The 15,111-nt window shown below is 47.6% G+C and overlaps 1 protein-coding gene across 1 annotated transcript in view; it reads left to right on the top strand.

The window, feature by feature from the left end:
• The window catches only part of LOC144606348 (sphingosine-1-phosphate transporter SPNS2-like), a 99,039-nt gene that overhangs the window by 18,190 nt on the left and 65,738 nt on the right, over positions 1-15,111 (top strand). The window contains exon 2 of the mRNA XM_078422368.1: positions 6,348-6,413. Coding sequence (XP_078278494.1) covers positions 6,348-6,413 — 66 coding nt within the window. The remainder of the gene's footprint in view (positions 1-6,347; positions 6,414-15,111) is intronic.

The following is a 15,111-nucleotide window of genomic DNA, read 5'->3' as shown; positions in this document are numbered from 1 at the left end:
CAATCAGTACCCCGTTCCTGCCTTCTCCCCATACCCCCTGACAATACAATACAATACAATATATCTTTATTGTCATTGTACCCAGGGGTACAACGAGATTGGGAATGCGCCTCCCATACGATGCAATAGTTTAATTAATTTAGACAACAGCAACCCAACGAAACAAATGTAACAGTTTTAGACAGGATAAAGACCGCGATCCTTAAGAGCTCTATCTAGTTCTCTCTTGAATGCATTCAGAGAATTGGCCTTCACTGCCTTCTGAGGCAGAGAATTCCACAGATTCACAACTCTCTGACTGTAAAAGTTTTTCCTCATCTCAGTTCTAAATGGCCTACCCCTTATTCTTAAACTGTGGCCCCTGGTTCTGGACTCCCCCAACATTGGGAACATGTTTCCTGCCTCTAACGTGTCCAACCCCTTAATAATCTTATACGTTTCGATAAGATATCCTCTCATTCATTCTCACGTGCCCATTAACCACTCTCTGAGCCCTACGCCATGCCATGTCTTTTCCCCCAGGGGTAATTAACAGCGGCCATTTAACCTACCCGTGCACCTATGGGATGTGGGAGGAAGCAGGAGCTCCCAGGAGAATTCCACTTGCTCATAGGTGACCACACCTGGAGTATTGTGTGCAGTTTTGGGCTCCTAATCTGATGAAAGACGTTCTTGCCTTAGAGGGAGTACAGAGAAGGTTCACTAGATTGATCCCTGGGATGGCTGGACTTTCATATGAAGAAAGACTGGATAGACTAGGTTTGTACTCGCTGGAATTTAGAAGACTGAGGGGGGATCTTATAGAAACATATAAAATTCTTAAGGGGTTGGAGAGGCTAGATGCGGGAAGATTGTTCCCGATGTTGGGGGAGTCCAGAACCAGGGGTCACAGCTTAAGGATAAGGGGAAGTCTTTTAGGACCGAGATGAGAAAACATTTCTTCACACAGAGAGTGGTGAGTCTGTGGAATTCTCTGTCACAGAAGGTAGTTGAGGCCAGTTCATTGGCTATATTTAAGAGGGAGTTAGATTTGGCCCTTTTTGCTAAAGGGATCAGGGGGTATGGAGAGAAGGCAGGTACAGGTTACTGAGCTGGATGATCAGCCATGATCATATTGAATGGCGGTGCAGGCTCGAAGGGCCGAATGGCCTACTCCTGCACCTATTTTCTATGTTTCTATGTTTCTAAGAATATGCAGACTCCACACAGACAGCACCTGTGGTCAGGGTTGAACCTGCGTCACTGGAGCAGTGAGGCAGCACTCTAGCTGCTGCCCCACCCTGCCAGTCATCCCGGATCAGCAATGAACCTCCCTCCCTTTGAACAGATAAGTGATGAAAACCCTCTTCTATCTTTGGTGATACCTGATGGTGTCAATTCTCCAGATTCCTACTCTGCACTGATTCTCTTGTCAATATTTTTAAGACGGTGTCCTTGGGTTTAAAGAACAAAGAGGCTACCGAATGATGGAAACAAGTGCTCAGCGGGGACTGCCTCTGATTAGATTTATGGGTTGGACACATCCTCAATCCTCCCTCCCACCCCCTATTTTAGCAGAAGGGGAAATGTTGGCATCATGTAGCCTCACTTTAAGTGACAGCACCATTGTGACAGGAGGTGTAAGATACATGTAGCAACAACATCAGATAACTCAGTGATTGGGCTGGAGGTTCCTTTATAACTAACAAGCAAAAAGGAGTTGATCCAAATTTAGCAACTCAGCATAAAATTCTGTCATTATTTTCAGCGCCTCCCAAGATATTTCCTTTCAACAGATTTTTATTTTTGTTGGCACTCCTTTTGAAGGCAGCATTTCCTCTCACAGATCTTTTGATTGCCCATTCTCAGCAGCAGCAGCACTGCGTCTGTGTCAGGGCTGTGAGCTCGGATGGCACGGTGGCGCAGCGGCAGATTTGCTGCCTTACAGTGACAGATATACCCGGGTTCAATCCTGACTACGGGTGCTGTCTGGATGGAGTTTGCCTGTTCCCCCAGTGACCGTGCGGGTTTTCTCCGGGTGCTCCGGTTTCCTCCCACATCCCAAAGACCTACAGGTTTGTAGGCTATTCGATTTATTCACAAAATGCTGGAGTAACTCAGCAGGTCAGGCAGCATCTCGGGAGAGACGGAATGGGTGACGTTTCGGGTCGAGACCCTTCTTCAGACTCTGAAGAAGGGTCTCGACCCGAAACGTCACCCATTCCATCTCTCCCGAGATGCTGCCTGACCTGCTGAGTTACTCCAGCATTTTGTGAATAAATCGATTTGTACCAGCATCTGCAGTTATTTTCTTATAGGTTTGTAGGCTAATTGCCTTGGTATTATTGTAAATTGCCCCCAGTGTGTGCAGGATAGTGTTAGTGCGCGGGGATCGCTGGTCAGTGCAGACTCGGTGGGCAGAAGGGATAGTGTTAGTGCGCGGGGATCGCTGGTCAGCGCAGACTTGGTGGGCCGAAGGGCCTGTTTCTATGCTGTACTAAACTAAAGCTCGTCCAGCATCATTCATTTCAGGAAGGTTTATTTGCTCATTTTTAATGTGTGATCTTGCTGTGTGCATAAATGGCCCTGGCTTCACCCACTCTGTGCAGTGCATACAAAAGATAATTGATGTTGCAACGCTTTAAAATGCAAGGTCATGTAAAGGCGTATCGATGGGGGATGTTTGTTTTACTGCAATCAAAAATTAAAATAAACTGCAGGTGCTAGAAACCTGAAACAAAAACCGAAAATGCTCAGCAGGTCAGGCTGCATCTGTGAGAAGCTGCTTAATCTGCTGAGTATTTCCAAATCTTCATTTATATGCTTATTTGCATAGCAATTGTGAGCAGTGCATTAACTGAGTTCAGTTTCTCCCCAGATGGAAGTTAGTCATGAACGTCTTGGAATGTGGGTGTTTACATTTATTCTCCTTCCTTAATTGTCCTTGAGTTACCTCTGTGCGACCACTTGGACAGTGTGTTGAAAGCCCTGTGTTTGGGTGAGGGGTTTCGGGATTTAGACCCAGCGATCAGGAAGGAAACGCGATGATCTCAGGATGATGTGTAACGTGGAGGGGACCTACGGGTGGTGGCTTTCCATGGGCCTGCTGCCCTCATCCATGGTTGTACAGATCTCGCATTTCAGAAGTGAAGATGGAGTAATCAGGGCAAGCAACTGCCCAGTTGTTTAAGGGGTAGACGGAGTGCCAGGCAAGGAAGCTGCTCAGTCCTGGATAATGTCAAGCTTCTCACATGTTGCATATAGTGAAAGGCCTGGATAGAGTGGATGTGGAGAGGATGTTTCCACTGGTGAGAGAGGATGGGATCTCCGGTCCTAGCCTCAGAATTAAAGGACGTTCCTCTAGGAAGATAAGGAGGAATTTATTTAGTCAAAGGGTGGTGATTCAGTGGAATTCATTGCCACAGACGGCTGTGGAGGCTCAGTCAATGGGTATCTTTAAGGCAGAGATAGATAGATCCTTGATTAGTACGAGTGTCAGGGGTTATGGGGAGAAGGCAGGAGAATGGGGTTAGGAGGGAAAGGTATGATTGAATGGCGGAGTGGACTTGATTCTGCTCCTATCACTTATGAACTTATAATGCTCTCATCCAGGCAAGTGGAGAGTATCCCATCACATTCTTGACTTGCCTCTAGATGGTCTAAACAGGCAACTTCCTCACAGCGGGATACCCGCCCTCAGACCTGCTATACATGTAGACACAAAATGCTGGAGTAACTCAGCGGGTCAGGCAGCTGAGTTCTCCTGAGATACTGCCTGGTCCGCTGAGCTGTCCTGAGATGCTGCCCGACCCGCTGAGTTCTGAGATGCTGCCTGACCTGCTGAGCTCTCCTGAGATGCTGCCTGACCTGCTGAGTTCTCCTGAGATGCTGCCTGACCCGCTGAGTTACTCCAGCATTTTGTGTCTACCTTCAATTTGAACCAGCATCTGCAGTTATTTTCCTACACATACTATACATGTAGTCGGTCCATTTCAGTCAATGGTGACCCACAGAATGCTGTCGGTAGTTGACGTGAATGTCAAGAGCATATCTCTGGATGGCTGCGGACATTCCTGGCACTTCTGCAATGCTTTAATTGTCCTTTGTCAAGTTGCGCCTAAATATTGTCTAGACTTTGCTGCGTGCAGATATGAGCTGCATCATTTTGCCCTCAAAAGGAATTCAACATTTTGCAATCACAAGGAGACTACATTGTTAGGCACGGTTCGCACTAGCCGACAATGCCTCAAACCATTTACTGGGTCAGGAACATTCCCCTGCAGAGACCTGATGCACTCGGTTTAAAGGTAAACGAGTACATGTACTCATCTGACTGGTCTCTTCATAATCAGTCCTGTCAATCATTATGGCTTTGACATTTGATTGACAAAAGCAAATGGCTACAGTACGGGCTTCACTCAATGAGATGTAAATCGCCACTCTTACAATGGCTCCTCCCTCCTAATGGTGTTGTCATTTGGATTTCCTGGAGACAGAGTTGCTCTCACACAAGCTCCATGTGACCTAACAGGTTAATCAGGATCGTTCTCTTTCAGTTAACCACGAGAGATGTTGGTATGACATTTTATTTTGATGTCAGCCTGGGAATGGGAGCTCCTGGACCTCAACATGCCAAAGTGGGGCTGGATTAGCCGTGCCTTGCTTTGAGCTGTACACTTCTCATAAACCAGCCATTGTTATCAAGTGTAGCCTATCCAAGGGGCTCGTCGCCTAAAGATGGTGAACCCTGATTATTGTTCAGGCAGGAAGAGGTGACGGTTGTTGTCTTTGGGACGCTGGCCAAATTAAGGAGCAAACCAACCAGGGCACCTTAGGGGTACACTTTCACTTGACAGGCCTAAGAATCGTTTTATTTATTCGATTTCGGGAGAGTGGTCTTTCTAGAAAGGCAAGCATTTATTGCTCATTCCCGGGATGGTGGAACCGCCGGGGGGGAGGGGGTGAAGAACAAAGGAGGACCGGGTGGGGGGGGGGGGGGGGGGGGGGGAAGAACAAAGGGGGACCTGGCACGGGAGGGGGGGGAGTATTTGTAACTTTGTAAGCGCCCTTTATGGGCGACTATTTGCATACCTTGGTTATGCAAGCAAAGAATTTCACTGTGACTTATCACGTGTGACAATAAAGTGTTAAATTCAACTCAATTCAGTTCGATTCAGGCCCTTTGAGAAGCCCTTGGTAAAACCACTGACGTTTCTGTGACAGAGATGTTCCCGTTCTGTTCTCACCTGGGCGTTGTAGGAATTTGTTCTATTGACGGTGAGGGAACAGCGACTTATTTCCAAGTCAGAATCACCTGGAGAGGTGGAATGTTCCTTGCACTTCGGGGCAACAAGGCGCGCATAGCTCTGCAAAATGCTTTAGCAAATTGCTGGAATAAATTCTGTGGCTCGTGCACGCTCCGCAGAGAGTGGGGAGGGTGGAGAAAGGAACAGTGACATTTAAAAAAAAACAAAATAAGGAAAATAAGTCAATCCTAGTTTCTTGATCATTTTAATGTCCTTGAGTTAGCTTCACAAACGGTGCAAAGGATAGATAATAATAATAATAATAATAATAATGCATTACATTTATATAGCGCTTTTCAAACACTCAAAGACGCTTTACAGGGATTTCTAGAACATAGAGAAGTGAATAAATAGATAAATAAGTAAACGAACAGAGAAAGGAGACAGAAGGTGAGGTGACCTTCAGTGGTTGAAGGCAGTGCTGAAGAGGTGAGACTTCAGTGATGTTTTGAATGTGGTGAGTGAGGAGGAGTCTCTGACGGTTTGGGGTAGTGAGTTCCATAGGGTGGGAGCAGCGATGGAGAAAGCCCTGTCCCCCCAGGATCTGAGTTTGGTCCGGATGGGGGGGGACAGGAGATTGGCAGCAGCAGAGCGGAGGGTGCAGGTGGGAGTGTGCCTGTGGAGGAGGTCAATGAAACCAATCGACTACACAACCCACATTCCAACTGGCACATAAGGATCCCGACAGGAAACGTTATCTACCCTTTTTTCTCTCCAGAGATGCTGCCTGACCCGCTGAGTTACTCCAGCTCTTTGTGGCCTGTCTTTGACACATAAACTAATGCCAGTCCCTCCCTTCAGAGCCAGCAGCAGATCAGGTTCCATGACCCAATGCAGATTGGGCCCCTATTTATAGGCAGTCCAGGTAATCGCAGAATGCACCGTCCCTGATCTCTTCATTAACAGAATTATCTCGTCTCCAATGAGGTTCTTAGCCGTGATGGCCTTCTGTCCATCAACTGAATTCATTAGCATTGGAGAGCCCCAAATGCACTAACCAGCTTACAATATTGTTGCCATTTTTTAACTTTGCAACTAATTAAGTGTCTTAATTATTTCCAGGTGTATTGGCGGACGTCCAGCGACACTTTGGAGTTAGTGACAGCAAATCCGGATTGTTGCCCACAGGTTAGTGACCCGTCTCTAACTGGTTAGTTTGACAACATCAGGCTCCATTTGCATGGTTCTCCAAAAGCCCGGCCTGAGCAGTGGAGCCCTGCGGCCAAAATGTGATACAAGATGATCTGCGTTTAACGTTTAGGGTGGCCTGGTGGGAGCAGCGGTAGAGTTGCCGACTACGGGTTCTGTCCCGTACAGAGTTTGTACATTCTCCCCATGACCTGCGTGGGTTTTCTCCGGGTGCTCTGGTTTCCCCCCACGCTCCAAAGATGTCAGGTTTGTAGGCTAATTGGCAGGGTGAAATTGGAAATTGTCCCTCGTATGTGTAGGATGGTGTTAGTGTGAGGGGATCACTGGTTGGTGCAGACTCGGTGGGCTGAAGGGCCTGTTTCTCTAAACTAAACTAAACCACCCAGTAATCATGGGCAAGCCTTGGATAAGAATCAAAGCTGTTTTGGAAATTCATACAAGATTGGAAACGAGGCCACAGGGGGAAGAAACTTTGATTCGTTTTTGAGTTGTAGACTGTACAAGCGTGAGTGAGTACCATCATTAAGATTGTGTTATGTTTTTGAACATTGAGTTCTCTCAGCTTCAGTGTCATTTTGAGAAACTCTGATCATGGGAAAACTTAAAATCTCACTAATGCTTAATTTATATTGTAATGTTGCCCCTGCCCCTTCCCCTGTCCAGTCCCTTTCCTTCCCCTACCCCCACTTCCCCCCTTCCCCGCTTCGCCCCAGACTTCCCCCGTTCCATGACCCCATTCCCCTTCCCCCTTCCCCTGCCCCTTCCCCTTCCCCTTCCCTCGGCCCCCTTCCCCTTCACCTTCTTCCCCTTCCCCTTCCCCTTCCCCTTCCCCTTCCCTTCCCCTTCCCCTTCCCTTTCCCTTTCCCCTTCCCCTTCCCGTCCCCTTTCCCCTTCCCCCTTCCCCCTTCCCATTCCCCTTCCCCCTTCCCCTTCCCCTTCCCCTTCCCCTTCCCCTTCCCATTCCCTTCCCCTTCCCCCTTCCCCCCTTCCCCTTCCCCTTCCCCTTCCCCTTTCCCCCTTCCCCTTCCCCTTCCCCTTCCCCTTCCCTTTCCCCTTTCCCCTTCCCCTTTCCCCTCCCCCCCCTTCCCCCTTCCCATTCTCCTTCCCCTTCCCCCTTCCCCTTCCCCTTCCTTCCTTCCGCCTTCCCTTTCCCCTTCCCGTCCCTTTCCCCCTTCCTCTTCCCCTTCCCCTTCCGTCCCTTTCCCCCTTCCCCTTCCCCTTCCCCTTCCCTCTTCCTCTGTTGACCCCTTGTCATAATTTCCCCTCTGAACACATCCCTTTCCTCTTCCGTCTTCCTTCTGCTTTTCTCTGTCCTTTCCACAGTGTTGTTGCTTTCCCCTCCCACTTTGCTCGGCCTTTGCCCCACTCAATGGCTTTCAGGCTCTGAATATAATGCAGATCACTTTCACAACGGTCACTATTTGTTAAGAAAAACTAACGTTTGTTCTAGTGTGTTAAACATGAGAGAATCACTGCAAAGATAAATGAATACTTTAAAAAAATATTGAATGGAATTGAAATTATTTCCTTGGGCATAATCGAGACAATAGACAATAGACAATAGGTGCAGGAGTAGGCCATTCAGCCCTTCGAGCCAGCACCGCCATTCAATGCGATCATGGCTGATCACTATCAATCAGTACCCCGTTCCTGCCTTCTCCCCATACCCCCTCACTCCGCTATCCTTAAGAGCTCTATCCAGCTCTCTCTTGAAAGCATCCAACGAACTGGCCTCCACTGCCTTCTGAGGCAGAGAATTCACACCTTCACCACCCTCTGACTGAAAAAAGTTCTTCCTCATCTCCGTTCTAAATGGCCTACCCCTTATTCTCAAACTGTGGCCCCTTGTTCTGGACTCCCCCAACATTGGGAACATGTTATCTGCCTCTAATGTGTCCAATCCCCTAATTATCTTATATGTTTCAATAAGATCCCCCCTCATCCTTCTAAATTCCAGTGTATACAAGCCCAATCGCTCCAGCCTTTCAACATACGACAGTCCCGCCATTCCGGGAATTAATCTAGTGAACCTACGCTGCACGCCCTCCATAGCAAGAATATCCTTCCTCAAATTTGGAGACCAAAACTGCACACAGTACTCCAGGTGCGGTCTCCAGGTGCGGAGACAAAGGTAGGTTTGCAGTGAAAGGATGTTGAGGAACATTCTCCTTTTTGAGAAAGAAGAGAATTAGTCCTTTGTGCTAAACATTAGCTGCAGTGTGCAGTTAAATCACTTCCAATGCAAATAGCCCTGCAACAGGGACTTCACGAAGCGAGCCCAGTATTTGTGCGATGGATTATAAAGGAGGGAATGAAAAGCAAGGTCAGTGGTTTGCAGCTGCACAGGGGGAAGTAGGAACTTAATGATGGAAGAGAACGAGAAATAAAAATAGTGCTTCTGTCTCTCTGGGATTGGATAAATCTATCTTGCTTTTTATCCTTATTTAAGCTCAGCCCTTAGTTTAAACAGATCAAATAATGGCCAGTTGATGCTAAAATACTGGCGATACTCTGAGACCCTCCTGAGGCTGTTGGCAGGCTGTCAGCTAAAAATCAGCATGTCTCCCTCCACCGGCCAAAGCCGCAAAGTCATATCTGGAGAACTTCGGATTATTTTAGATTTCCAGCATCTGCAGTGTTTTGCGTCTGGGCTGATCCAGTTCACCACCGCATCTCCCTCTTTCACATGGAAGGCTCCGTATTTGCGGGCAGGCGGAGAGGGGATGGTGGGGAAGGGAAGAGGAAGTTCACAAGTTATTGGAGCAGAATTGGGATATTCGGCCCATCAAGTCTACTCCGCCATTCAATCATGGCTGATCTCAACCTCATTCTCCTGCTTTCTCCCCATGACACCCGTACTAATCAAGAATCTGTCAATCTGTGCCTTAATGATACCCATTGACTTGGGCTTCACAGCCTTCTGTGGCAATTTATTCCGCACAGTCACCACCATCTCACTAAAGAAATTTCTCCTCATCTCCTTTCAAAGGGTACGTCCTTTTATTCTGAGGCTATGGCCTCTGATGCTGGACTCTCCACATCCACTCTATCCAGGCCTTTCACTGGAAGAAGGAAGGGATTGGGGGAGGAGTGAGTGGAAGGATGGAGAGGAGAGGAAAGGGATGGTGAAGAGTGGCAGGGAGGCGAGGAGGAAGGATAAAGTGGGTGATATGTAGAGTGTAGCAAGGAGAAATCAGCCACTAAATAACTAAACCTCCAAATGGCCTCCCTCCAAAGCAACACAAACCATGTTCCTGCAGGTACTTATTGCTAAAATATTATATTACAGCTTAAAACACAGCACTGTACATTTATACCACCAGTTCAAATAGATTCAATCAGTTATTACAAAGTTGTTGGTCCTTTGGAGTAATAATTTTAGCTTCAGATTTGAATATAAAACATGATATTAGCTGTGGTGATCTAAGCTTTGGCAGTCAGTCTTCCAAATCGATATTAGTCGCACCAGTACCGGCCCATCCTGACCATGTGACACCACACCCTTGGTTCCACACTGCACCATAGGCCAATAACATTCACACACAAACGTGCGCAAGGGGGCAACATGTGATCTTTCTCCCATTATAAAAAGGAAACTAATGAAGTAAAATTGGAGCATGCCGCAGGTCCCGCTAAAGTTCTGATTTGTGTCTCTCGCGCTGTGAGGCAGCAACTCTACCGCTGCGCCACCGTGCCACCCAAAGATTTGAAGGCAAAGGGCAAGGCGATCACGTTTTCAGTCATGCTCCTGTCAAACCTGGCCCACGTTTCCCAGTCATGCCTCGCTTAAACTGCCCCACATTTCCAGTCCTGCCTCTCTCAAACCTGCCCTCGCAACACCAGGAGGGCCAAGGAGCCTCGTCACAGAAAGTCTCAGAAAACCATCACCACACGCACTGCCTGCAGGTAAGCCTGACTCCCATTAGTGGGAGAGTCTAGAACTAGAGGTCATAGCCTCAGAATAAAGGCCTTTCTTTTAGGAAACAGATGAGGAGAAATTTGTTTAATGAGATTGTGGTGAATCTGTGGAATTATTTGCCACAGAAGGGTGTAGAGGCCAAGTCAGTGGATATTTTTAGAAAGAGATAGATAGATTCTTCATTCGTCAGCATTTATGGGGAGAAGGCAGGAGAATGGGGTTAGGAGGGAGAGATAGATCAGCCGTGATTGAATGGCGGAGTAGACCTGATGGGCCGAAGGTGGTCTAATTCTGCTCATTTCTTCTGACCTTATGACCTTAAGGCGTACCTAGCCTCAGTATGAGGTCAGACCGAGCAATGGCAATGGTGGCAAAGCTCAAGGGTCCCGATGGTGTTGACGGATCCAAAAGGGTCTGCCACGTTTGGCCGCATTAGTGGAGCGGATTAATTTAGCTAGCTTTACTGCCTGCTGCTTGTTGACACCTTATTCAATCTGAGATATTTCTAATATTTCAAAAAATCAGTGCCGAAGCTGCTAACCTTTTTCTGACTGGCATTGCCCTGCACAGTGGGAGAGCTCAGTCCGTGGGACTCATTACATTAGCTGCTCACCAGACTAAAAGAGTTGGCTCTCTTCCCTCCCGGGGTTCAGTGATAGCTTCACCGAGAACAACAGAGATGCCAAGAGTGGAGCTGTTGTTTTTAATTTGGTTACAGGTTCATTCTGCACTAGTGATTATGTTGTGTGATATAAATCCCTGCATTAGACTCTGAGATTTCCCTCCAAGGTCCTGTCCTGATAGACCTGCCGTTAATGTCTGCAACCCATTAGTGAAGAAGCGTTTTAAACTGACTCACCATGTCTCAGGCTTTGTTTAATATGCGTAAATTTAAACAAATAGCCGTATATGTAAAATTTAACCTGCATTTGTCCTGTTATTTGGCTGCATTGAATATGAATTTGTCCCTGGTTCAAAGGCTGGACGATATCTGTTATGAAGGTAGACACAGAATGCTGGAGTAACTCAGCGGGACAGACAGCATCTCTAGAGAGAAGGAATGGGTGACGTTTCGGGTCGAGACCCTTCTTCATTACCACAGCCACATATCTGATATAAATTTGTCTGCAGTGTTGACAAAATCATGATGAATGGTACTTGATTTACAACTCGCTCAGATGCTAGGGGAGTGCCTTTACATAATAACTGATTAAATCTGAAGGCTCACATTGTGGCAGATTGCCTGTCCAGAAAAGTTTCCCCCAGCCTGCTTGTTCCAGCCCAGAGTGGAGGTTATTCCACCAGCAGCATTCCCTGGATAAATATTTTGGATTGTAACTGAAGGATAGGATCAGTTGGCTTTGACCTGTTCTGGGACGTTTAGCCGCACGACCCCCCTGCATAGTTTGGTTTAGAGATGCAGTGCGGCCCACAAGTCTGCGCCAACCAACAATCACCCGTGCACTAGTTCTATGTTACAGGGAGACATGCAAACTCCACACAGACAGCACCCGTCGTCTGGATCGAAGCCGGCCTCTGGCGCTGTAAGGCAGCAACTCTGCTGCTTCAACAGTGTGGTGCAGGTGTGGTACATGTATTGCTTGCTGACTTCCATCAGGAGAAATGTACGAAAATAACTGCAGATGCTGGTACAAATCGAAGGTATTTATTCACAAAATGCTGGAGTAACTCAGCAGGTCAGGCAGCATCTCAGGAGAGAAGGAGGGCGGGACAAAGGAAGGATATAGGTGGAGACAGGAAGATAGAGGGAGAACTGGGAAGGGGAGGGGAAGAGAGGAACAATCTAAAGTTGGAGAAGTCAATGTTCATACCGCTGGGCTGTAAGCTGCCCAAGCGAAATATGAAGTGCTGTTCCTCCAGTGGGCCTCACTATGGCACTGGAGGAGGCCCATGACAGAAAGGTCAGACTGGGAGTGGGAGGGGGAGTTGAAGTGCTCAGCCACCGGGAGATCAGGTTGGTTAAGGCGGACTGAGCGACGCCCAAATCTCGCTTCCTTCCAGTTTTACAGGAAATGGGAACGAGGCAGCTTCTGCAGCAGCTTCACCGACAGGCAGGAGTTTCAGGCTCAGGTAGTTGATCAGCAATCCCTCGGTCACATCCCCACCCCTCCAGCAATCAGCAATCAACTGACCATGGACTTGATGTCCTTCTTCCATTCTCCACACCTGACCCATGACCAATGCTGCTCGAGTTTGTTGGGTTCGCGAATTGGTGCAGAGTTTGATACCAGCAGAAATAGAAAGCATAAAATGCCGTAGCATCATAGGGGTTGTACAGCACAGGAACAGGCCCTTCAACCCATCGTGTCCCTGCTGGACCATTTATACTAATCCCATTCACCCACATTAGGTCCATAGCTTATTACACCTTGGCGATCCAAGTCTGAAGAAGGGTCTCGACCCGAAACGTCGCCCATTCCTTCTCTCCAGAGATGCTGCCTGACCCGCTGAGTTACACCAGCATTTTGCGTCTATCTTGGCGATCCAAGTGCTTGGTTGTCTCATTGGCACCAGCGTGGTCACACGATTCTTCTCTTTATGGTATACATTTCAGGTCAATAAACCTTTGTCAGAATTCAGATTGTGTGACCAAACAGGTGTCAGTGAGAGGGAGCGGGATCACCGAACACTCTGTAGAAGTCGGAGCAGTTATTTGGCCCAAGTTTCACATTCACCATGGGAGCTTTGATTTCTATGATTAAGTCAATCTCTTTTAATTGTTATGGATTTTCTGAAAAGCAGATTGCCAGATCATTACCATATAAATTGGCTGAGTCCCAGCACAGTGTCACTGGCAGCCCCTTCACATCAGTAGCAGCGAGTGACAAGACTCGGGCCTATCCTTGACCTTCCCGCTGGACCGTGAGTCCCCGCAGATCCGCTGTTGCCCACCTTGCCCACGGTTGCACGGGCCGCTGACGTTAAAACGTGGCTCCTGCCTTGGAACGGGGCAGGTCCCAGCGATGCTACCAGCAGGTTGCAGATTTTATTCATGCGGAGAGGGGAGGAGCTGAGTGAGGCCACTGCATTTTAACATGGGTGGCCCACTGCAAACGTGACAGGCAGGGACCCTAAGCGGGCAGGCTGAGCGAAGGTGCTTCTTAAAGGGCTCAGCATCGAGATACAATACAATACAATACAATATCTTTATTGTCATTGTACAAGTACAACGAGATTAAGAATGCCACTTCCATATCGATGCTATAAAATAAATAAATAAATCACGGTGAAAATGAAAACAACAAAAGGGGGGGGGGGGGGGGAGGGAAGGAAACAAGGTCAAGTGCAAAAAAAGGTTCATGCACATAATTTCTGCCTTATTAGCAGCAATCAGTCAATCCTTGCCCAGAGCAGAATTTGAGTGGGGAGCGGGGGGGGGGGGGGGGGGGGGGGGGGGGGAAGGGGCAGGCAATGTTTCAGATCAGTGAAATATTCAATAGAGATGCACAAATATCAAAAAATATTTAAAACTCAGTGCGACATTTGTTTGAGTTGGAGGAACTCAAGGTGTTCCTTGAAAGATGCGTTGATTTTCGTGACGTTCTGCATGTAAAATTCCTAATTAAACTTGAATTCCAGGAATCCAGGTCCCAGTAAAGGTTTGCACCAAAATTTGCACCGGCAATCAGCAGGATCATTGCATGGTGTTCAAAACATATAATCTATATACTTTTAAGAAACAAGTATAAACTTATCAACACAAGCAGGAAGTGCTAGCAAGGTAACAATCATCGTTGGTAATGATATAAGAAATAACTGCAGATGCTGGTACAAATCGATTTATTCACAAAATGCTGGAGTAACTCAGCAGGTCAGGCAGCATCTCGGGAGAGAAGGAATGGGTGACGTTTCGGGTCGAGACCCTTCTTCAGACTGATGTCAGGGGGGCGGGACAAAGAAAGGATATAGGTGGAGACAGGAAGATAGAGGGAGATCTGGGAAGGAGGAGGGGAAGGGAGGGACAGAGGAACTATCTAAAGTTGGAGAAGTCGATGTTCTATACCGCTGGGCTGCAAACTGCCCAGGCGAAATATGAGGTGCTGTTCCTCCAATTTCCGGTGGGCCTCACTATGGCACTGGTGGAGGCCCGTGACAGAAAGGTCAGACTGGGAATGGGAGGGGGAGTTGAAGTGCTCGGCCACCGGGAGATCAGTTTGGTTAATGCGGACCGAACGCAGGTGTTCAGCGAAGCGATCGCCGAGCCTGCGCTTGGTTTCGCCGATGTAAATAAGTTGAGATCTAGAGCAGCGGATGCAATAGATGAGGTTGGAGGAGGTGATGAATTGGTTCTCCACTGATCTAACATAACCTCCAGCAGATGGGTACAAAGTGCTGGAGTAATTCACCAGGTCAGGCAGCGTCAAATTAGAGAAAGGACAGGAGACGTTTCAGGTCGGGTTGGGATGTTTCTTCAGGCTGGAGTTCCCTTGCTAATCACCAACAGGTTCAGTTTAGTTTAGTTTATAATTGTCATGTGTACTGAGGTACAGTGAAAAGCTTTTGTTTGAACACTATCCAATTATTCAATGACTCAATTCAATGAGACTTTACTGCCACATGTACCTACCTAGGTACAGTGAAATGCTTTGTTTTGCATACAACTCCGTAAAATCATAAAGGAGACCTCACCTGGGCAGTGCACAAGAGTCCCCACGTTTCTGGCACCAACAAAGTTACAAGTTCATCAAACAGTTTTATCTTCTGCGATAAGAAGATCCAGTCAAGGGAAAGACGAAA

This window comes from Rhinoraja longicauda, chromosome 26 (genome assembly GCF_053455715.1).
Source record: "Rhinoraja longicauda isolate Sanriku21f chromosome 26, sRhiLon1.1, whole genome shotgun sequence".
Classification (NCBI taxonomy): Eukaryota; Metazoa; Chordata; class Chondrichthyes; order Rajiformes; family Arhynchobatidae; genus Rhinoraja; species Rhinoraja longicauda.
This window is presented reverse-complemented; position numbering and strand designations above follow the sequence as displayed.